Here is a 25,756-nt window from a genome sequence, read left to right on the forward strand (position 1 = left end):
CACGCATTTAAACTTCCACGAACTAAATGTTGTGTTACTCGAGCTATGCAAATTTCAACTAAGAAAGTCTCCAGAAATTCTGTTTCGAACTCCGAAATAATCATAAGGTAAAAATATAGAAATTAACAAAAGGTTACTCTAAGGGAATAAACAGCCAATTAAAAAGGGCTAGATGTAATACATGAAACAGAGACTTTGTTCCTAACCGGTGTGAAGACGACATATTTACCATCTCTGATTAACACTTCTCGAAGGATTTAAAGTTTCCTCCATATGTTGATTATACCATCTACAATTGACTTAATGCGTCCTCCCCAGGGTTTTGAATCACTTGTTGAAGGCTGAACCAAATCCATTGTCCTATTGTCAATGTTCTCCCTGGAAAATAGAAGAATTGCAGGAAGGAACATCTCAGTTATTTCATAATAAGCAGCCATGAAAACTTTGAAGTAAAACATGGAAATGGGCATGTGAAGAACCCCAAGGTGAAAAAGATCAGCAACATGATTGGCACATATTGAGGAGTCCAAAAGGAAAAGGTGTTTGAGGAGTACCCATCTAATACGAACAACAGTACCTTTTTTTAGAAATAGTTCTCCGGTCCATGCTCATGATTCTTAGATACAAGTATTAATTATTATTCTAATTATCGGAAACTTGACGGTGAATCGAGCATATAAAATACAAAAATTTGTAACTTAATGCAACAATAATTAAGTAATTATATTCAAAACAAAATATGAATCATCAAAATATAAAGATTTCTCTTTTTACTTGTGCAGCTAAAGGGTATCGCAAACCTGTCTATTTCAGGAGAACTATGAACTTGTTGCTCCTTACAATTTGGGTCTTCATGCTTCAGCTCTTCCGATGAAGAACTACTTTCAAGCTGAACATCAGAAACCACATCTCGTTCATTTTTTAGTACATGGCTATCAGTACAAACATGCTCAGAAATGTCCAACTCTTTATTATCATTATCTGGTTTCTTATGAGAAGAAGAAATAACTTCCTCGGAGTCGGCCAAAAGATTGGTTCTCAATGGAACGCCAGAATGGCTAACCTGTGTACAATTACAAAAATCAATTAACAAACATAACACAGAAGGCCGCCTCAACCAGTGTCAACATTTATGATCGAATATAAAGAATGATAGAAGTCTCTTTAAAATTGATGTTATATAGCTGTGTGAGAAAGAAAGTTTATGTCATTTCTAAATAATTCGGGACTAAAGTAAAATGAAGACTGATACTTATTTCAAAAAAGAGAATTTCTTAATATGATTAACCTCAAAAGAAAATATACTTCAAATAATTTGATCCAGTAACTCCCTTATTTCATCGCTAATTCCTAAAAACATATAAGTTAATGTATATGTGTGTGTAATTTTGTACTTCCAATGAAATGAGTTCATAATAAATAAAAAATCCAATCATTTTTTTTTGATAGAGTAACATGTTCAATCATAACCTTATTTTCCATCTTTTGAAGTATATCACTTTGGTGAAAAAAAAACAAAAACAGGCTAGCGACGGAATTTCAACATGCAAATGACGAGATAGCATCTAGGTGTCCCATAGCAAAAAAATTTATACATGCTGTGGCACCAGTAACGAAGTGAATCCACCTATACGGTCCTAATTAGATCAAAACATAAGCTTACAACTTTCTTAAGAGAGCCCTGTAAACTTCATATCTCCAAATTCAGTGCAAATACTTGTTTTGACAAAGATAAGACTTACAAGAGTTGCAGGCTTAACATCATCATTAGCAGACAAGATCTTCTCAGCACAAGGGGACTTTTGCCAATCGGACGCTGCTTCCAAATCTTTGCCAACAACATTAGGGTTCTCTGCATCATGAACGATCATTGAATGGGAATAGTTCTTGTTGTTGAACTCAAAGCAGCAGTCTACTCAATATATTAAAAGATAACGGTGGCCTTGAGCATTAAAAAAAAGAAGAGGAAAATTTTGAGATAATGAGATGTAAACTTCACAAAAAACAAAAACAAAAAGAAAAAAGTATCTATACACATCGATCAAAGTCATAAAAATGTAATCCATTGTGCAACATTATATATAAATAGAAGTATAGAAAGAAAAAATCAAGTCTCAATGATCTTTTTCTTAAATAAATATTCAATTGGTTGTTGATAGAATCAGTAAGCCTCCAATTTAAGTTTTTTTTTTCTTTTGGTAAAAGAACTTGGTTTTCATTGAGAAAAAAATTGAAGAATACACGAACATACAAAAAAGAAAAGCATACGACGGTTCAGTCAAGAGCAAGAGAAATAAGGCTCAACAAATAGTTACCGAAGAGTCAAGAAACAAAGGTCCAAAGAGAAATAGAGAATCCAACCAGGGACCAAACATGGATATTCGAGCTCTCACATCTTCTGAAGATTCTATTGTTTCTCTCTCCCCAAAGCCCCCACAGTATAGCACACACCCCAACCTGCCACAAAAATCACTTTTCATCACAAAAAGGCAAATGGAGGAAAAGCTTATCCAACAACTTCCTGCAACTTTGATGGGTGACAAAACTAAAACTGAATACTTGAAAGAAACTGCTCCACACAATACGAGCAAAATCACAGCTTCACATGATATGCTCTAGGTCCTCAACTCTCTTCTTGCAAAAATACACAAAGTAGCCCAACCACTAAAGACCTACCCAAAATCTGATTCAAGATGTTAACTCTTCCATGCAACCCTTGCCACAAGAAGAACTGAAAAAAATAGAACCCCCACTAAGGATGGGTTGGATAATCATTGGAAGAAGAACTACAAGGAAAATCTTTTGAAGGACACAAGTTCAAAAGGCAAGAATCTCTACCCCAGGTTTAAAGCGAAAAGAGGAGAAGCACAAAAGTAGAGTTGAGAAGTCTGATGCTTCCTCATTGGTCAATGAACATCGAGCACACAAGGAAGGAGACGATGATAAGTCTGACTGACCAAGGATTGAAACAACTGAGTGGTTCCTCAGAGAAGATAAGGGATATAAACAAGGTACAAGGAGTAGAGGGGTCTATCCCCCAGCCACTTGTCCTCCCAACAATAGGTATCCACCCGTCCTCAAAATCATTATGAAGAAATAGAGAAAGCAAAGGAATATTTGCTACCATCACTTTCCATGGGATTTTGAAAGTGTCTTTTAAACCCACACCAATCCACTCAAAAAGGTGGGACTCGTATTTCTTAACAATAACCTTGTGCCATAAGATATGGACTTCATGAAAGAATTGCCACAACCATTTAGCTAGCAAGCTAGTGTTTCTCATTCTCACATTACCAATAACTGAACCCCCTTAAGTCCGAGGGCCTAGAAACCACCTCCCAATGCACCAGGTGCAACCCTTCCCTTCTTCTAGCCTCTCTCATAAGAAATCTCTCCTAAGCTTCTCCACCTCCTTTCCAATCAAACATGGAACTCTAAGAAGAGATAAAGTAGAAATACCAATTGAATAAGAGAGTGATCCTTTTGCTGATCTTCCCCGTGATATCCCACATTGACTAGAGAAGAGAACAAAACACCCTTTATAAGGGTGTGGAAACCTTTCCAGCAGACGCATTTTAAAAACCTTGAGGGGAAGCCGGAAAGGAAAAGCCCAAAGAGGACAATATCTACTAGCGGTGGGCCTAGGCTGTTACAAATGGTATCCGAGCCAGACACCAGGCGATGTGCCAGAAAGGACGTTGGACGTTGAAGGGGGGTGGATTGTGATAACCCACATTGGTTGGAGAGGGGAACGAAACACCCTTTATAAGGATGTGGAAACCTTTCCCTAGAAAACGCGTTTTAAAAACCTTGAGAGGAAGCCCGAAAAGGAAAGCCCAAAGAGGACAATATCTGCTAGCGGTGGGCATGGGCCATTACATTCCCAATGACAGGGTCCCAAAAGAAATGACCTCTAGGGGAGTGGCCTACGGGAAAACCTAAGTAGGATGAAAGGAAAATCCCAACATCAAAACCCACAAAGCTAGATCACCTCTCGAGCTTGAAAGAGTTACAATTAATGCCCAAAATTTGTCATTTACCTCCATTAATCTTAAGGCTCGAGATAATCTAAAAAAAGCCCGAATATGATTGAGCTTGAGAAAGGAATCCCTTTTACCATAGCAAAAGAAGACTATCAACAACGAACTAGAGATGAGAGGTGAACCTTGTCCTTTCCAACTTGAAAGCTTAACAATATTACCTTCCACCCCTTTTAAGATCATTCTTCTCAAAATGTCAACCACCAAAAGAAATATAAAAGGAGATAGGGTGTCACCTTGTCTAATTCCTCTAGAGGCACAAGTTGTACCCCTTGGATTCCCATTGATCAAAATGGAAAAGAAATATAAACGGAGATAGGGTGTCACCTTGTCTAATTCCTCTAGAGGCACAAGTTCTACCCCTTGGATTCCCATTGACCAAAATGGAACAGTTGACATTCCTGAGGCAAGTCCCTATCCAAGCTCTCCATTTGGAACCAAATCCCTTCTTCGTCATTATCTTGTCTACAAACTCCCACAAGCTTCAAAAAGTGATGCAAATTTCCGCAGCACTGAGGAAGGAGGATTAGGAATCTCATTTTCACATTCTTGAAATAATGATATTAGATATTCAGCAAAAGATTCTTCAACCACTCTCATGCCCTCTAAAGATTTTGTTGTTTCTCTTGCCCTAGCGCCCTCACAAAATAGCACACATCTTAGCTTGCCACAAAACTCACCTTTTATTATGAAAGGGCAGATGGAAAATAAGCGCCTCAACCAACTCCTTGCAACTCTGAGAGTCAACAAAGCTAAAACCGAACACCTCAAAGAAATTGTGCAAGACCACACGAGCAAAATCATAGCACAAGATGTGATCCAAGTCCTATGCAACCCTCCTATAACGAATAGGGAAAAGCAACCTAACCACCAAAGACCTCTAGCTGAGATCTAATCCAAGGTGTTATTTCTTCCATGTAAAACCTACCACATGAAGAACTTCACCTTCTAGGAAATTTTCACTTTCCAACCTGAGGAGAAAATAGAACCACCCATCGAGGAGGTCTTGGAAAAGCACGGGAAGAATGAGCTATGAGAAAAACCTTTGGATGGACAAGGAGTCCAAAGGTTGACACTCTCCCTCCTCGACTTAAAGATAAAAGAGGAAAGCGAGGATAAAATAGGCAAGCACTGGAAGAATAAGCTATGAGAAAAACCTTTGGATGGACAAGGAGTCCAAAGGTAGACATTCTCCCTCCTGGACTTAAAGAGAAAAGAGGAAAGCAAGGATAAAATAGTCAAGACATCCGATGTTTGCCGATGGCAATGGATGCCAGAGACCCAAGGAAGGAGAAGCTGGCAAATTTACCTAATTAAGGATTGATACTACCGAATGGTTCCTGAAAAAGGTCAGTGGTATAAGCAAAGGTATAAGGAGCAAACGAGTCTATCCCCAACCACTTGTCCTCCAAAAACAAGTATCTTGTTCATCCCCCACCACATTATGAATTAACTGAGAAAGAAAAGGAGGATCCGTCGCAATTTTTTTCCTCAGGTTTCTGGAATTGGCTTTTAACTCCCCACTAGTCAATTCAATGGGATGGGGCTCGTACTTGCTAACAATAACCTTGTGCCACAACGTATTGGGTTCAAAACAACATCACCACAACTTTTAGCCAACAAGACTGTGTTTCTCGTCCTAACATTACCAATGCCTAAACTCTCCTGGTCCAAAGGCCCAGAGACCACCTCCCATCCCATCTCATCTCACCAGATGTGAAACCTTTCCCTATCCACCCCCTCCCATAAGAAATCTCTCATGAGTTTCACCATCTCTTTTTCAATCGAACTCAAGACTCTAAAATGAGACAAAAAAGTAAATAGAATGTGGTAAGCTGATGGAGGCATGCATCTCTCGTGATCTAAAGAAGGCAAGAAACAAAAAGCCAAAAAGCCAAAAAGCCAAAAAAAAAAAAAAAAAAAAAAAAAAAAAAAAAAAAAAAAAAAAAAAAAAAAAAAAAAAAAAAAAAAAAGAAGAAGATTCTCACTCTTAGAGACTAAAACCCTTCTAAAAACCAGGAATACTTAAGGTAAAATTTACATCTTCAGCTAAACTTCTATTACCTTTGATTTCTGTTTCTCGAAACGACTTTTTACTTTTACTCGTTAAGGACGACATTGTAGATTCATTTTGAAGCTCCTGAAGGATTTTCCTAATAGTATAAAATGAGCCACCTACTTGTTTCATAGTGTCTGTTATCGAAGGGAATTTTCCAGTATTTGATGCCTTGTACCTGCAGAAGGAATAATCAAGTATTGAACCACCAAAATTCAATTACCAAGAAAGTATTAGATGCAATTTAAAAAACTTGCTCACCTGCAGACAACAAAAAGGGTAACCAAACAGAAATGAATACATTATTTCTTCAAATTGACGGGCAAAAAGAAGCTTGCAACTGAGGATGCATTAAAACATTCAAAAGCTATCGAATTACTCCCATGTGATCAGTGAGCAAAGTACAATATTGAAAGATGGAACATTCTGTAATCAGGTTAAAAGAAAATGATATTGAAATGAAAACGGAAATCAATTAACATAAACAAATAAGCAGGAAAAAGTTTCAATTATTAGTTATTTTTCTCAGGTTGCATTATGAGTATGAGCAATGAATATCTTTCTAGGAACACATGCCAATTCCTTGAGGTAAACAGTAGTAGTAAATGTAATACACAGTCTTCTTAATGGTCATGATAGATGCTCTTATTGTTAAAACTAAAGAGAAAAAGAGTGAATTTCAAATGAGGAGAAAACAAGAAAATACTTGTCTACAAAAGATTCGACCATTGCTCGCCGATCTTCTCTAGAGACTTTTTTACGATCCTTCTCGGGACGGGGTACATCTGAAGCAACAGAGGCAGCATATGATCTTCCACGCCACCATGCATTTGGGGTAGGTACAAAATTGTCGACGTCTTTCCGAGTGAACGCTGCAAAACGAAGAAGATTAATGAAGCCTTAATAGACAATGAAATAAAAACCGAATAATTCCATTCAAATCAAAGCCGGATTGAAATAGCTTCAGTCATCAAAGAGGGAGAGGAAGAGGGTTTATACCCGATTTTAAGCCGGAAATAGAGTGCTCGAAAGAACAGTTGGAGTGGAGTCCTCTTCCAGCAAGAAGCTTAATCCTCATTTTCACCATAGATTGTGGTTCCTCAGTCCATCGGAATAGGAAGAAGAAGCAGAGAGGAGTGGAGCAGGGAAGAAGGCCCTCCTCAGGGTTTTAGGGTACTCTTCCGCTTTTGAACTTTTTTTTGGCCCTTTATTTTTACAAACTCACTTCTTTTTTTTTTTTTTTAACCAAATAATGAACTGATTTAAATTTATTTAATTTTTTTTTGTCTGTAATAAAAGTAAAATATCAAAACATTTATTTATTTCTTGAATATTTAATTAAAATTGTAATTTAATATCAGTATATATTTTATAAAATTAACTTTGTTATAAATTATTTTTAATAACATAAAAAGTAATTATTAAATTAAATTAAATTAAAAATAAAATAAATGTATGTATATATATATAATTATATTGTAAATAAAAATATATATTTTAAAATTGATAACAAATTCTTTAGTTAAAACATTTTTTTTTTCTTTTTATTTTTATCACTTCTTCATTTCTTATTCTTCTTCTCTTCTTATATATTACATTTTTATTTAGCTTTTGTATAATTAATTCTTTTATTGGACTCTGGAAAAAGTTTATATAATTTTATTAAATTAATTTTTTTTTTTTTTGAAGATATTATTAAGATGCATTGTTATGTAAGCTCAAAAACTTAAAATTTTAAAAATATTATTCATAATATATTTATAAATTAATGAAATTAAAATAAGTTTTAATTAATTAAATTATTTTTATAACTTAACATAGTTAAAATTTAAATAATATTATTCACGTGAAATTAAAATAAATTTTAGAATAAAATAACTAAATGCAATAAACATGTTAAAAAGAAAAATAGGAACCAAATAGAAATATTATTTAATATTATGAAAATTGGTTCACCATTGTTGGTAAAATTAAACCTAGCTTAGCTTAAATTAATTTAAATTAGTTATTTTACTGACCTTAAAACACCCTCCAAATTGTAAAAAATGTCTCTCAAAAGAGTCGAAAATGGTAAAAAAGAGTTTAAAGCTCTTGTACCTGAGCCAGATTAGTTGCCCTCAAAAGGGTTCAAAAATATCAATTCGAGACGAATCAATTGAGAGACAGAGCTGAAGCCGTAAGAACATGGATTCTCCGACTGGTTTTGAATCGCCAAGGTGGGATGAAAAGATCAGCTGCCCTCGAAAGGGTTTGAAAATATCAAACTCGAGTCGAATTAGTCGAAAGACAGAGGTAAAGCGGTCAGGACCTAAATTGTTATGATTTAGCAAGCTAAAGAACCTCCGTTTTTATATTAGAGTCCATCTTTCCATTTTCTCATTCTAAGGGACGTGAGATAATTTTTTTAAAAAAAAATTCATGTTGTTACATTTGCTTTAGTTTTAAAACCTCTACTAATATTTTGGAACATGTCTCTTTCTCGTGGTGTCTTTAAATTCTTTAGAAGGTTCTATATAATCCTCCTCCTTTCTTCTTCTCCATGATTTCAGATGTGGATATCATTCACCCGCATGATTGGTGAACTCGAAAACGACAACAAAGCTTTTGAATAAGCATGATTAATCAAATGAAATAACGATAAGACCCTATACCCAAAGCTAACATCATATAACCCAATTGAGAAATTGTAGAATAGACTAAACTTCTCTTAATATCTTTTTGAACCAGAGCTAAAGTAGCTCCAAATAGTGTTGTTATTATACCTATAAAAGCTATTACATTCATGACGTAAAGTCTTACTATACAAAGCAGAAGAAGCCCGAGTGACAAGAAAATTCTAGGTGCTACTATTGTAGCACAGTATGTGTAATTGTGAGTTTAACTCTGCTACTTTTATTCTCGTTCACTCTTTCCATCCTTAAGTTGTATAACATTTACTACGTTATTTCTTCCTCTTGTCTTGCACGTTCTCTTCTCAACTTATCTTTTTTGTACAACTAAGTCAAATGTCCTCTTATAACACTCGTTCTTCTATTTGTTGCATGGTATTCTTCTTTCTTGCCTATCTTCCTTCATCTCATTTTCATCCTGCATTGAATTGCTTGAAGAATAGCCCATAACTCTTAGATCTAATATATTGACGACTCCCTCTAGAATTAAACTAATCAGAGTAATCCAATGAATCGATTAAACTTCAAACATAATGCAAGATTTGAGAAAGAACCAATACCAAGGTGAGTTTTTTTTAGAAATTCTGCATAGTTTTATGGTCCATCGTACCATTTTTCAAATAACACAACTTTTTTCGATGTCATCTAACGTTCTAAAATAACATTATAAATAAATTTATGTGCAATTAGGTAGTTGTCAAAGATGCAATGTAAAATTCTTTTTGAATTTTCTTTATCTTACTTCTTGCAATAATCTCTTCAGATATGAACAATGGATCAAATATTGTATTCACATCGATACATTAAGTTGTAGCAAGAAGGTGCAGACAGTAATATTGTCACCTCAATCTATAATAGATGATTCAAGACGTTTCTTCTTGCACAAGAAAAAGGAGGTTGATTGTTCTTAACTATGTTTTGATTTGAATGAATCTCTTTCTTTTAGGTTCTCAAGGCCTTTCTATCCTATAACAAAATGCATATGGACAAGGTTGTTTAATAGGTATCTCATTAGTGGTAAGGGAAGTAAGTAGCTCGAGATCATTCCGAGGGGATCGGCTAGATCAAGACTAGAAGAGATGATCTTCAGGATGAGAAGAAGTTGAATCCATACACTCGATCCATTGCTTCTACCCATCCTTGATGCAACCAGCCCACGACCTGGACTCAGAATTCAGCCATCTCAGGATCAAGACTAGAAGAGATATCTAGTAGAATTGTTAGTAGTTTTAACCGAGTAAATTAGTAAATTTGTTAGTGATTTCTTCCTTATAAATATTCATCAGATATATGTTCTATTAACGACAACAAAAGAATTGAAAAGCAAGTTGTTCTAGTTGCTTTACTAATTTGTTTTACCTCGATCAAGGGCCAAAACCAACAAGATGCACATCTACATTCTTGGTTAATTCCTCTACCCATGATTTAGATTAGAAGTCTGAATTAGAATCTGACAACTGATGGCCTCGACATTTACCTTCATTTAGAGACATGATCCCTCCATCTCTTGTCACCGACCAAAACTAATCCTTTCAATTTGTTTTATCCTCACTTGTATGCTTTCTAAAAAAATTCTCGAAATGATATCACCCGATAAACCATTTTTTCTTAACCATTATGTCCCAAAATCACTCTCATTCATATAATTTTGATTTATTTTCATACCCTTTCCTATACTCGAGCATCACAATCAAGAAACTAGCTGTCGAAACCGACCCTCGCTTTCTTCTTTTTCTTCACAACTCCGGGTCATCTAATTACCAATTTGGTTGAATGCTATTCAATAAATTCATTTATTTTGTTGCTAAAAACTTTAAAACATAAAGTACTTTCCTAAAGGAAATCATTTTCTACCATAAGATTTGACTCAAGAAAAAAGGCATCTATTCAATAAGCACAAAAGATATATACATAAAAGATGATAAACACGTCATTTCAGGTTAAATATTAAATACAATTTAATGAGTAACACTATTTATTAAATTATTGTACTTTTTCAAAATATCTTATAATATATCTTTTTATATTTATTTGATTTTATTTTTATTTCAAACCCTCCATGAGCTTCCCTTAAACATAGTATTAATTTTGGGAAACATTTTCATTATCAATACATGTTCTTGTTTCAACCATTATAATGATTAGATTTGTCTTCTTTTTTTTTTTTTTTTTTTTTTTTTTTTTTTTTTTTTTTTTTTTTTTTTTTTTTTAATCATGGTCTAAAATTCAAAATCTCGAAAATCAGGTCACGACAAATTGAACGCATAAAATTTTTCATTTATCCAGATCAAATAAGTTGATAATCCAATTTAAACCGTATAAGTTACGTTAAAATATCATCACTCGCATAATTAAGTCAAACTCAATAATTGTATGAACCAATTGTCTGACGCATGTTAAGAATAAATATCTACTTATTTTAAGAATAAAGATATTTTAAGAAAATGATTTAAATATTTTACGAATAAATTGTTTAACTTCTATTATAAATACTCCTCCACCCTACTAAGAAATCTCGAGTAACCTCAAGTAAAATAAAGTATAGTAGTATTCTACAGAATGTCTTGTAATCTCTTCTCGATTGGTCTTAATAAAGAGTGCGAGTGTTTCTTAGGAAAAGTTGTGTTCAACACAAGCCAGATTAGATTGACCGAGTTCTTCACATCATCGCCATTTTATCAATATTTTCATCAACAATTCTACAAAATTGAGATCTCGAAGCTCGAATTAGGTAAACTCATGAGCCAACACCCAAACCCATATTTTATTTTATTACACTTTCATTTATTTTTTTACTTTCGTCTTGTCTTTTTAGTCACGGTCCGAGATTCGAAATTTCGAAATTCAGGTCGTAACAAAATTGAACCCATACAACTTCCATTTATTCAAATCCAACCCAACTTAAATCGTCCGAGTTAGATTAAAATGATCGAGTTCTTCATGTTATCGACATTTTATCAATATTTTCATGAACAATTGAATAAAATTGAGATCTCGAAACACGAACCGATGTGTCATTTAAAACTTAGGTTAAGGAGGAAAAGTTGGATGGGTGTTTATAAGGAAACCCTAGCTGTCAAAGAGTAAATTTGAGTACCATATAGAAGTGGGTTCCTTAATTGAGTAGGTGATGTTCATAATGGCTATTTTAAAATCTACTTTTTCCACCATTTTCTTCTTTTGTTCCTCACATTTAATGCACACCACCATTCCCAATTTTAAAGGCCCATTTGTTTTTGTAACACCAACCAACTAATTTCAATTAATATCAAACATTATGATATGATAATAAATATCACATTTACAAATTGAGTTGTCAAGTTTGATCGGGTTGAGACACTTTTTTAGCCTCAATTCAATTATTCAGAATTGTATATTTTTTGAACCCAAACAACTCTCGTTAAATAATAAACCCAACTCAACTCAACTCAACCTGTGAGATCCCGTCGGTTAGGAAGAAAAACGAAACATTCTTTATAAGAGTGTGAAAATTAAAAACTTTGAGTCAAAGCTCAAAACGAAAAATCCAAAGTTTTTTTTTAGAATAAATAGTCAAAAGTAATTATGAAATTAAATAAATATATGTACGTATAATTGTATCATAATAAAAAAAAAATATATTAAAATTAATAATATATTCAAGTTTGTGAGATCTCACGTTGACTAGGGGAACAAAAAATCCTAAGAGTGTGAAAACCACTGTGAGCCTAACGGTCATACATAGCAGATCAAATCAGACAATATTTACTATGGGTGGAATTAGGCTATTACAGTGTTCATGAGCCTGAAGGTCATACATGACAGACCAAATCAGACAATATTTACTAAGGGTGAGATTGAGCTATTCCAAAGTTGGTTCAATTTAACTGAATTTAGTTTTAGAGGAACCATGCCTCTATTTAATCTATAAAGTTTTCATTTATTTGAATTTAATCCTACTTAAATAAGTTCATAACCGTATAAAATCGAATTTTTTTAATCATTAAATTTTTTATGAGCAACTTTTAAAGTGGCAATTGAATTTTTTTGTGTGAACATTCAATAATAGTTGTCTAGACGTCTGAGTAAATTCCATACTATTTTGGTGTATCAAAAGTTATTTTATATTGAGCGACTAAAAATTAAATAATATCATGTGGGTCGAATGGGTCAAATACTTACGAAGCATAGATACGTGGAATACATTATACACGCAAAGAGAGACGATGGTAGGGCTAATTTGTATATTACTGGTCCAATCTAGTATAGGAGGTCGAAAGGTTCGATAAAGCGTGGATCCAACTTGTCTTTCCGTCTGAACCTCAAGATGCCTTTCATTGAAGCCACCTTCAAGAATACATTGTCGCCTACCTCAAATTTCAAGTTCTTACACCTCGTGTCAACGCAACTCTTTTGTCTACTTTGAGTTGTGCGCATCCTCGTTCTGATCTTTTACACAACCTCATTGGTTGCTCGAACTAACTCTGGTCCCAACAGTTTTCGATCACCTACCTTGTCCAAGCACGTCGGGAACCTACACCATTTTCTATATAAGACTTCAAAGGACGACATACCAATAGTTGCCTGAAGTTTTTGTTGCAGGCGAACTCCATGAGACGCAACTAAGAACCCCAACTATTTGTAAAATCTAACACGTAGACATGTAGCATGTTTTTCCAAATTTGGTTTAAAGGTTCAGTCTAACCATAGGTAGAAGATAGTATTGAAGTTGAAGCAGTACTCAACACTATTTGGAGGTCGTGCCAGAAGATTGACGTAAAACGTGGGTCTCGGTCTGACACAATGGACACTAGAACTTTGTGCAATCTAACAATCTCTCTCTTGTACAAATATACCCAATTATCCACCGTATATGTAATCTTACCAAATAGGAAATATGTCTCCTTGGTCAATCTGTCGAAGATCACCCATATCATTATATAATCTTTTAACGTCTTGAGGAGGCCTATGATTAAATCAATGGCTATATTCTCCCACTTCCATTCTAGTACGCTCAAGGGCTGCAACAACCATGTTGTCCTTTGTCTCGGCGCCTTCACCTGTAACATACTAAGTACTTAGTTACAAACTCCACGATATCTTTCTTCGTACTGCACCACTAGAATTTATTTCAATTCTATTTGCTTAATTAAAAATATGTACGTGAATTCTATTTTTATTAAAATATATGATAAAGAAAACTTCTATGGTGTATTCATATAGTTCCGAAGATTCGACTAACTTAGACTACCTAATCCAAACGGTAAAATTAGATTAATTTTTTAAAAACAAAAAAATTAGTTCAATTTATGGGTTGATATTTTTTTGGTCAAGACAACCCGACTAACCTGAAAATACAGTTACAATCTAATCCTACGCTACTTTTAAGAAGAATAAGAATATTTAACGTTAGTAACGAATATTAGTGATACATATAACCTATAAATGTTTGATACTTCAACTTTATGAGATTTTAGTTATTAATGTAATGTGTGCTGTGCATGAGTAAAATTTCTTCAAAAAACCGACAACACTCAACTTAAGAATAGAGGGTTGAATTGTAAACTCTATTCGGAGTGTTTGAGTCACCAACTCAGCTAATCTGAAATTTCGAATGTAAAAGATTTTTCCAATCTAATCCAATTCGATGTCGTACACCTATATATATATATATATATATATATATATATATATATATATATATATATATATATATAATATTTTGGAGGTCGAGAATGGTCAAAGGTCAAAACTGCCGATGAATTGGACTTTTGATTTGTGGGATGCATCATTGACTTGTGTAAATTAGACTTTTGTACCATTGGTAGTTGAGCATTGACTTTTGCAATAATTTTTCATTTATTACATATTTATGACATACGGCGTTAGTTGGTAATTTTTGTGGAGAAAATTATAATTTTAGCTCATAATATTTTGAAAATAAATTTTTTAATTTTATTTTACAATACAAATATGAAATTAATTGATATTCAAAATGAACGTAACTCCATAATAATTGTTCGGGATTAGAGATTTAAATCAACGAGATAAGGGTTTGTTTGTTTCACAAGAATCATTTTTCATTCGTGATTGAATATTATTTTTTAATTAAAAATTACATTGACTTATTATTTGATAATACATTTTAATGAGTTATAATATATCGAATTCCTATTTCGACTCTCGACTGTCGCTAATAAATAACATCAATAAGCTTTCGATATCGGTTTCCGACCAATATGATCTTAGTAAACAACAAATGGATAGCATTTTCATTTTAACTATAAGGTATTTCTATTCTTGGTAAGTTAACAGGGCCCTTATCGTCTTTTCACTATTGTTTTTCCTTTTAAAGGAAGAAAACAAAAATATATATTAGTATTGTCATTTTCTCTTCAATAATATTTATTCATAATTGTTCTGTCATTTTACAAATTTATTTCTATCTCATCTACTTAGATTTAATCCTTTTTTTTTTTTTCTCATTCTTAAATATAAAAAAAAAAATTAATAATAAATTTCTTAGTTTTTTTCATCCATTCTATTAAAAGTTCTCATATTTAAGAACAAAAAATAAGAATAATTTTAGAGATTGGGATAAAAAATAATAAAATTAAGAAGATATTCAAAAAAATTAGAGAAAAAATGGAAAATAAAAAAAAAATGAATTTAATGATATTAATGCTAAATTTTATAACGATTTCATCCCGGAGTACGAATATTTTATAATTTTTTTAAAAAAATTTAAGGATATTTTTGAAGTTAAAAATAGAGGGAGGGTATTAATGGAATTAAAAAATTGAAGGATATTTTTTAAACCGTTTTTTATCAATTTTTTTTTTTTTTTTTATAAAAAAATTAAAGATATTTTTTTAGACAAATAATTTAATATTTATATATTTTATTAATTTTTTAAAACCAATTTTATGTAGAAAATATTTGAACTGCAAAATTCTTTATAGTATCATCTAAATTAATTGAAAATAACCTTTTTTATTTTTTTTTTATTAAAAAAAAATCCAATCTCTTGAATTTTTGATGTACCTCCATGGAAGGCAAGTCATCTTTAATGTTGCACCTGCTCGTTCATTTGCCCGTTTGAATTCAATACTCGGCTATGAAATATTCGAATTTATGATCTTTTGGTCGATAATATATATCTAAACTAATTGAGTTCCATGTTCAAACTTTGAATTAAGATTCAGAATTTGGTGAAGCAAAACACATTTATCTCGAGAATTCAATCCAACCACTTAAAAATGTGTATTTTGTTAGTATAGGTCATAACTTTCGATTTTTTAAGACTTTCTTAGTCATCGTATCTCCAAGGATCGCTTTGATCCGGATGTGCTCATGATTTATTCATGTACCCCTCATATTTACTCGGGTATCACATAAATTATAAAAAATATCTTGAATTTTGTTTTAAAAGTTTCATTAAATATTCTTGAAATTGATTATCCCCCACTCTTTTGTGATATGATCACTTTACTTACTCCTCGTTGCTGAGAGTGAAAGACTATCCTCACAAACTAATTCGAGTCCTTCCCGTATGCTTTGTCCCCACTCATATACATCGCAAGAAAATTTCCAAATTATGGAGTTGTAACTACTGGAAAAAAAAATATACACCTTATTGGTATAGATAGTGAGTTTCGATTCTTTTGAGCATTTTTTAGTCATCCTATATACTTAGGATCGCTCTATTCAGATGTGGTCTCAGTTCATTTATGTATCCCTTATCTACTTAAGTGTCACATACTCAACTACTTTTGCCTTAATTCGTTCCCGAACGACATCTTACTAAAAGAGATATCGCTCTAATACCATTTGTGACGACCTAACCTAAAATTCAGATAAGAATTTCAAATTCGGATTCAACACTTTATGGCCTTAACATTCCCCTGTATCCCTTACGACATGGTCACATTACTTATATCTCAACTAACTTTGCTATCTCATCCTGATCATTCTCTTGGACCGGTTACAAATCATTGCCTTGATAAACTATTACCTCACCAACTAGCTAATCATACCCAAACCCCTCTGTTAAGGATATTTAGTAATAAATTATAGTTTACCATATATCTAATATTTGCTTTATTATCATATGTATCTTTCCATTTATTGTTATTTCCATTTATTACTATTTCCATATCCTTGTAATTCATTTGATTATAAATAAGATAACTTTCACACCATTTAGGTGTGGTGGATTACTCAAACATTCACATGGTATCAGAGCCCTCTCGGTTTAACAACCCCGATCCTTTCTTTTCAATGGCTTTTGAATCCTCTAATCTTCTTCTCCACCACCCCTGCTGGTTTTGACACCGCAGGGGCAGTCTTCATGGCTGCCGTAGTCGGAGCCGATTGATTACTCTTCAGCTCTACCCTATTGACCTCCAAATCACCTTTCGTCATACTCTGTACATACAACCTCACCTTTTCCAACCCAATCGGTTTTCCCCTTGGCCAATATAGTCTCTCTCATTTTCTTCCCAATCAACCTTCATCCTTCACATAAACCCTAACCTAAACCTATCAACCTTTTGTAGAGATTTACCTTCGGAATCTGGGTGCTGCACTGGCCTATTCGCCAACCAAGTTGCCGCCGCCCTTCCTGCCAAAATTGGCTTCTTCGCCCGATGAGGCGACTCTTCCGACTGCCCTTCTCGCCAAAATTGGCTCCTTCGCCCAATGTGGCGACTCTTCCGGCTTCAACATTGTCTTTGTCCCTTGCTCTAGGTTTCCCCTTCTACTTCTTGGGGTTAGAAATATTCTCACCAGAGCCAAGGCAGCATCGTCGCTAAGCGACAATCCCTCTTCATGGGTTAGACATATTCTCGCCGAAGCCAAGGCAGCATTGCCGCTGAGCGGCGATTCCTCTGCAATTTTCGATGGCCAAGAAAGTGTTTCTCTACGCCTCCTCTGAACCAGGTTGTTGACTTCTTCAAGAAAAGTGTTTCTCAACCTCTTTGAATTTTTCAGATTCAAGCTTCACGTTCGTTTAAATCCGACGCTTAGCTTGCGGTGGGGTGTTAAGGATATTTAGTAATAAATTATAGTTTACCATATATCTAATATTTGCTTTATTATCATATGTATCTTTCCATTTATTGTTATTTCCATTTATTACTATTTCCATATCCTTGTAATTCATTTGATTATAAATAAGATAACTTTCACACCATTTAGGTGTGGTGGATTAATCAAACATTCACACCCTCCTTGGATTTATTCCTCTTTTTCTCCTCAACATGGGGAGTACACAATAGTTTCCAACTATTTTTCCTTCGAGGGTAGCTACTTACTTGTTACTCGCTCTCTAATAGCCCAGACCCATCGCTAGTAGATATTGCTTACTTTGACTCGTTACATATCGTTATCAGCTTCAAGATTTTAAAAGGCGCATGTTAGGAAAAAATTTCCACACCTTTATAAGAAACACTTCATTTCTCTCTCAAATTGATGTGCGATCTCACATGCTCGTTTCCCACTTCTCGCTCGACTTGCATGTGTCAAGCATGCCACTAACGTTCATCGTAAGCTAGGATCTATCTCTCCACGAGATTCACAGTTGCATTACTTACAACTTTCTTATTACTAGACAGTTAATTCAAAATTATATTTCATTTCAAGGTATAACTCACATTCGTTCGCTCCTATAAATATAGTCTATCTCAGTGCCTCACAAGATAAATTTTAAATTCATCGATGATTTACTTTAATACAAGAAATAGAGTTAAAAACAGCACACGTCTATATTTTCAAGCATTTAAGGGTAGATAGTATCCTTTCAAACTTAGCAATTTGCATTCATATACGCGTTAAGCCAGCCAGCTGCTCCCCCCTTGCTATAAGTGCTCCTCTTTTCTTCCAAACCCATTGCTCCATTTTCAGTTCCCAAAATCTCTCTCTCATTATCTTTCTCTCTCTCATCATGGAGCCATTGTTGTTACTCTACGCAATTCCATTACTGTTTTTGGCACTAAAAATATGGAACCATTTCGATGCAAAAAGGGACCAACAATGCTACATTTTGGACTACCAATGCTTCAAACCCACCGACGATAGAATGCTTGGCACTGAGCTTTGCCGTGACCTTATGAGACGCACCAAAAATCTCGGCCTTGAAGAGCTCAAATTCCTCCTCAAAGCCGTCGTCAACTCCGGCATTGGCGAGCAAACCTACGGCCCTCGAGTCGTCTTCTCCGGCAAAGAACAACGTCCTTCTCTCCTTGATAGCATCTCCGAAGTTGAAGAATTTTTCCATGACTCTCTCCTTAAGCTCTTCCAAAAATCCGGTGTTTCCCCTTCTCAAATCGATCTCCTTGTCGTCAACGTCTCCATGCTCTCCACTTCCCCGTCCCTCGCTTCCCGTATCGTCAATCGGTAAATTTATCGTAAACTTTTCGATCTATCAGTGATTCTTAACTCGAGAAGACAGTTTAGGAAGCTAGTTAGTACTTTCTTCACTATATATACTTCCTCCCTCGCTTCCCGAATCGTCAATCCGTAAATTTACCATTAACTATCAACTCAAGCTTTTCGATTTAATATTCATAACCCGTAAGTAATTGACAAATTATGGAAGTTTTGTGCTTTAATACCAATTCTCAGTGATTGAACAATATATATATATATATATTTTTTTTCTCTCCTCCGGTTTGTTTCTGATTTCTGATCATTTTTTACAGGTACAAAATGAGAGAAGATATAAAAGTGTTCAATCTAAGCGGAATGGGATGTAGTGCGAGCTTAATATCTGTGGACGTTGTAAGGAGAATGTTCAAGTCATACAAGAACTCATACGCCATTGTTGTCACCTCCGAGTCCCTCACTCCAAACTGGTACTCCGGTAACGACCGATCCATGATACTGTCCAACTGTCTGTTCCGATCCGGTGGCGCCGCCATACTTTTGACCAACAAAAGGGATTTGAGACACAAATCCATGTTTAAGCTCAAGTGTCTTGTCCGAACTCACCATGGAGCTCTCGACGAGTCCTACGATTGTTGCTATCAAAAAGAAGATGACCAAGGCAACCTAGGTAAACAAATAATGCATATGGGCATCTCCTTGATAATGTTTTTTAAAATTAAATTAACCCATCTTATTTATTACTTTATAATTATTGATATTGAGGTGACCCACAACGTGACTAGCAGATCTTATGATTATTAGCCCATGCACCTTTTTGAATCTATATTGAGAATTAAATTGTAACCGTCTTACTCAATAATTTTTGTAGGGTATTTGACGATTTTTAATGTTAAACATGGTTTACTTTATGTATCATATTTGACTTTTCATTATACGTAAATATCTTTGTACGATTGATGATATTTAGCTTTCGATCACAGTTTATCATAAATATTATATTTGATCATTTATTACAGACAAATATCTTGTATGAGGGATGATATTTAGCTTTCCATCATATTTGACCATTTATTACTGGTAAATATCTAGTATGATTGAAGATATTTAGTGTTTTATCATGATCATGGTTTACCATAAGTATCATATTTGATTTTTTTATTACAGACAATATCTTAGGCTCTTCTCATTTACTTTCTAATTTATTTGATTCGGCAAATTATTCTAGTTTTTTTTTTTCTTTTACTAACTATTTCCATTTCTTTTAAGGTTTTCATTTGGGGAAGAGCCTCCCAAGGGCAGCTACTAGAGCATTCACTGACAATCTAAGAGAAATCTCTCCCAAAATCCTCCCAATAACGGAGATATTCCGACTAACAATCCTAACAATAATACACAAACTCTCCTCGGCCAGCTCCTCGAAGCCGCGGTGGGCAAAGCCAACGGCGAACTTCCGAAGCGGGGCGGAGCATTTCTGCCTACACACGGGAGGAAAAGCAGTGATAGATGGGGTAGGAAAGAGCCTAAGCCTAACGGAGCAAGACCTCGAGCCAGCGAGAATGACCCTTCACCGATTCGGGAACACATCGGCAAGTAGCCTATGGTACGTTTTGGGGTACATGGAGGCGAAGAAGAGGCTGAAGAAGGGAGATAGGGTGTTGATGATAAGCTTTGGGGCAGGGTTTAAATGCAATAGTTGCTTGTGGGAAGTGGTGACAGAGTTGGGTGGTCGGAAGGGTAATGTATGGGAAGATTGCATTAATGCCTATCCGCCTGTGACTTTNGCTAACCCTTTCATGGAAAGGTTTGGGTGGATTCAGAAGGAAGATGCAGCTTCATTCAAGTCACTTTGACTCTCAACAAACTATTAAAAAAAAAAAAAAAAAAAAAAAATTTTATTGTTATTATTATTTTTTAAAAATCATTTGTTGAGATTTTTATATATGTTATTGGTAATGCTATTTAATTTTCATTTTTTTAAATGGGACGAAAATGTCTACCTACATTTCTTTAGTAAGTCCTTTATTAAACATGTAAGTCTATGACATTGTTTCACAACAAGTTACGTCATGTTATGTACATGGTAGCTACTTTGTTCTTTTATTCCTGTCTCTAAAATTTTTTAAATTTATCATTTTTCTCTCTTTTTATATATTAAAAATTTAAATATTAAAAATAAAATAAAAAAGAGGAAAGCATTAATGGGTGAGTTAGTTCTCTGGCCATTCTCCCTCGTTTATTAGGTTAACCTAACCTTCCCCAACCCCATAACTTTCTCCTCTGACTCCCTCCATAACTTTGATGGATCTGACAATCTGAACCCACTGTTTATAAATATTATTCGGCTGTTACTAATAGATATTGCTCATTCGTTTTGACCTAAATTCGGTTTTTTTTAACGTCCAACATTAGTGAATATTATCTGTCCTTTTTGTATAATGTGAACTTAATTCTAAAAGTAAGAAGTGATCGAAAGAGTATTGAAATTTTAAAGCCTCCAAAAAATAGAAAATTAAAATGGTTTGAGAATTATTATTAATGAGTTGGGTTATCAATCCAACCAACTAAACTTTTGAGTTCATTAAAAAATTTTCTAACCTCAACCCACCTCGACCTAAATTTCATAATTGGTTTATAATTCAAACATGTAAAATTGTAAGTTATTAACCAAAAAAATATTACTAAAAAGACTCGAACCGTTCAAACATGTATATTAAAACAATGGTGCAAAAATGAAGTTGGGAATTGGGAATGAATTCTTTAGTCAACAGAGAAATTTCCCGATTTTGGAATTCTTTTAAAAAATTAATCGAGATAGATTTCGTTGAGAATTGTCATGAAAATTTGATTCATAAGTACTTGGATCTATAAATATTTTGGTTAACTCCTCGCTTCAATTCATGAATCTATTAAAAAAAATTTGGTTCATCTCCTATACAAGTATATGAACCATCTTGATTTATGTACGACTATTAATATTGCTATGCCTATATCAAGATAGATATAGAAAGAAAGAGAAAACATCATTTTATAGTTGTCGAGAGACAATTGGGAAGAACTTTGTACCTAAGACTTTACGGTGTAAGAATGTAATAGATACTCTTCTAAACACGTTAGTTATACTAATTGAATACCGCTCGTAGACATAGGAGAGTTTCTTCTTATAAATTTTTGTGTCAGATTTGAAAACAAAAATAAGATTGTAGAGATTATAAACAATACTTTTTTGGTCCATAGAAATCATTTATTTTAGTTCCTACTTTTTTTATGTTTAAATATGTTCTAACATATTTGAATTAATTTTATAATTTCTTCTCAATTTAATTTTTATCGAAAAATTTCACTTATATTCTAACATTTTTTAAAATTAAAAAATGTTATTATGACCATTCGAGTAAAAAAATGGTACTTAAATGAATCGATATTATATCTAAACGAAAATGATTATGAAGATAGAACGACTAAAAAATACTGTCAGGATGAATAACTATAATTAATAATAATAATAAATAAATAAATAAATAAATATGGAAGGCTTTTTTTTATTTTAAAAAAATGTAAAAAAATCAGGAAGCTGATTTATTTATTTTTGGTGGCGGTCATAATGACGAATGAAATTATGGGGCCAACCAGCCAATGGCTTCAAATGAGCAATAAATGAAATAATTTTCACGTGCATGCATTAATTATTTTTTTTTGCTTTCATCAATATTTAAATTTTAAATTTTGTTTTAAGCTCATAAATTAATAAAAATATTCATAAATTTGTAATTTTTTTTAAAATATTATTAAATTTGTAAAACTTTCAATAATATATTTAAACTTTTTTGTTTTATTTCAAAAATAGGATTAAAAAAAAAACCTATTAAACTTTCGAAAAGGTTAAAAAATGTACTTAATTAGAACTTTTTACCGTTAAAATATAGATGGAACCATTAGTATTACGTCTGACAACCTTGACTTTCTAGTAATATAAAGTGACTGTAAAGTGCCAAATACTTCATAAAGGATGTCATGCACTTAAATGTTCGAAAATAAAATCTTTAAAGCAAAACAATGGAAATTTAAACAAAATAAAGAGAAGAATAAAACAACGCCCTAATCTTACATAAGGGCTACAAAATAAATATAAATTCATGAGGTTCGTACTCATCATAGTGGAGAAATATCGTGATGAACGTGTTACATAAATATGCATGAGATCTCCATAACTTATAATCATGACATAATGTATGATACAAGACAAACTTCCATATATCTATAAATAATAAGTTTGTGAATTATGCTTACATAATTCTCGTACATTCTGTAATCCATAGCATAACTTTCATGATATGACCTAATGAAGTTTATGCATCATAGATTAATAATTTCATAAAAGTTTTATACAACATGTTATGTCACAAAATAACATAGTTTTATAACGTGACATGACATACCATAGCATATCATGACATAATATCACTTAGCATAACATATCATAACATAACTTTGCATAGTATAGCATAGCATACCAATTATCATATGAGACGTGCAGGGACCATGGGGCACACACCGTCATACATAATATAATTTAGTTAACCTAACAATGATTCCATGGCCTTCATCACAACACCATCGTCATTCGTTCAGAGGTGCCTTACCTTTACCTGAAATATAAGAGTAGCACATGACTTGAGTATTTGAAGAAACACTTAGTAATTAACCCCACTATTGGGGTTGGGAAATGTAATGCAAATATATGTAATATGATGAGACTATCCTTTTATCATGTAATGACCTTAATTTTCTACTGAAATAGAGTCGCTACTATATGCATGACATAACTTTTTTATGTGAAATCATTCATTTAAAAGAGTTTCATAAAACAATGGAATGAATTATACGTTGCATAAAAGTTTTAAAATAAAACAAGAGAAATATTCAAAACAAATTAAAATAAATGAAAGTAAAATATTAAAAAGAACACGGCCTCATTCTAACCTAAGACCTACAAAATAAATGCAATTACTCTAGGAAGGTTCTATGGTTTTTGATGTGATCGTCGCTGTCAACCCTTGGTAACATACATTCATAAGCTTTCATACATTACATATATCATTACTTAGGGGTTTTGCGTTAGAAAACTCTTCATTGTCATACATGTTGCAGCATATCATATATTTCATTGCCAAACATATTCATGTCATAGTGCAACATGACATCTCATACATACATATCATCATAACAAATATCATCATACATCTCATGTCATCATAACATATCACATTAAGATAACATACCACAACATCATAACCTATCATATCATCATAACGTATCACATCATCATAACATAACATATTATCATACCACATCATAACAACCACATGAGGCATATTGTCACGGCCTCCTCTGCCATCACGTCCACGGCCATGTCCACAACGACGTCTACAACCACGTTATGGTTGCCAAGTCCCCTCATACTTGTAAAAAAAGAGTCAACCATATCATTCTTTTTCGTCCATGCGAGCCACTCTTCATGTGTGTGTAAGAAGTGTTTCTCTCCTCTTTGTCTTTATAACTACAAAGTCTCTCCTCATGGACCTTAAGACAAACAATAACCTCCTCAATTGACATGTTATTGAGTCACTGAACTATACTTGATGAAGGTAACAATTTGCATGAATCTCAGGGGAACAACTCGAAGGAACTTCTTAACAATGAAGATCTCCTCCACCATATTACCTAATGAACGGATGTCGCTAACGACCGTCGTCAACTTCATGGAAAATTCGTCTATTGACTCACCGTCCATCATGTGAATAGCCTCGAACTCGCCTCGAACTCACTCTTTAAGGTCTCCACCTTTTCTTCCTTAACACGTTTCACACCCACATGCATTGTTTGCAGCGTCACCCATGCTACCTTTACCGAGTCCTTCTCTGCTAATATGAGAAGAACGTCCTCCAAGATTGTTTGGTAGATGTCAACAAGAAACATCCTGTTCTTATGCTTCCCTCCTTTCTGCCCTTTATCATTGTCACTCCTCCAGTAATTTTGTATGGTGACGGTATTTGTTTTGACCTCCTGGGAGCTCTGATACCAAATGTTGGATGTGACCCTCGATTGGAATTATGTCGAAGCAAGTAAAAGTGGCAAAGGAACACCTTGAGGGGAGAGATCTTTTGGAGCAAAGAAAGCATAAACACTTAGTGTATCAATTCTTTTTGTTGTTGTTATTGTTGTGAAAAAGCATTTATAGGAGAGAAACCCCTCACTAGCTTCCTAAACTTTCTAGTTAAACCATAAAACTTAGTCTATAACTACAAAATTTGATCCACAATTTGATAACTACTATCAATTCTTCTATAGTTACTCTATAAGTTAGTAACTTATTCCACTAAGTCAAGTTTATAAACTCATAGCCCATGTTTTAATTGTGCCTTAAAATTCGATGCAACAATTGAAGAAATCAGCTCTCCATTGATTGCTTCCAGTGAACCATGTGTCGCCAATCAGCCCGATTGTATTTTGTGATCAATGCGTGCAAGGAAGGTGCATGTCGGGATGGCCTCGAGTGATAAAAAAGTCTACGCAGCAATTGAAGAAATCAGTTTCATTGCTTTCAATGAACCATGTGTCACCAATCG

The 25,756-nt window shown here is 33.7% G+C and overlaps 2 protein-coding genes across 2 annotated transcripts; one reads left to right on the forward strand and one right to left on the reverse strand.

The window, feature by feature from the left end:
* Positions 1-37: 37 nt before the first annotated feature.
* On the reverse strand, positions 38-17,692 carry LOC111469494. Its single transcript, XM_023114782.1, has 7 exons — positions 17,688-17,692; positions 7,096-7,278; positions 6,803-6,968; positions 6,105-6,274; positions 1,743-1,852; positions 801-1,063; positions 38-378 (listed from the first exon to the last, which is right to left on the reverse strand). Exons 2-7 carry the CDS (start codon positions 7,181-7,183, stop codon positions 258-260), a joined length of 918 nt encoding a protein of 305 aa, XP_022970550.1. The 5' UTR covers positions 7,184-7,278; positions 17,688-17,692; the 3' UTR covers positions 38-257.
* A 922-nt stretch (positions 17,693-18,614) lies between these two features.
* On the forward strand, positions 18,615-21,002 carry LOC111469480 (3-ketoacyl-CoA synthase 12-like). Its single transcript, XM_023114760.1, has 3 exons — positions 18,615-19,139; positions 19,445-19,797; positions 20,397-21,002. The coding sequence occupies exons 1-3, from the start codon at positions 18,688-18,690 to the stop codon at positions 20,978-20,980; spliced, it is 1,389 nt and encodes a 462-aa protein (XP_022970528.1). The 5' UTR covers positions 18,615-18,687; the 3' UTR covers positions 20,981-21,002.
* The last annotated feature ends 4,754 nt before the right edge of the window (positions 21,003-25,756 follow it).

The sequence above is a fragment of the Cucurbita maxima genome, unplaced genomic scaffold (assembly GCF_002738345.1).
Source record: "Cucurbita maxima cultivar Rimu unplaced genomic scaffold, Cmax_1.0 Cma_Scf00040, whole genome shotgun sequence".
Taxonomy (NCBI): domain Eukaryota; kingdom Viridiplantae; phylum Streptophyta; class Magnoliopsida; order Cucurbitales; family Cucurbitaceae; genus Cucurbita; species Cucurbita maxima.

Coding starts and splice junctions, on each gene's coding strand:
- LOC111469494 (XM_023114782.1), bottom strand. CDS start 7,183: ATGGTGAAAATGAGGATTAAGCTTCTTGCTGGAAGAGGACTCCACTCC. Junction 1,064..1,742: donor ATGTTAAGCCTGCAACTCTT/GTAAGTCTTATC, acceptor AATTGTACACAG/GTTAGCCATTCTGGCGTTCC. Junction 379..800: donor AGTTCTCCTGAAATAGACAG/GTTTGCGATACC, acceptor TCTATTTTCCAG/GGAGAACATTGACAATAGGA.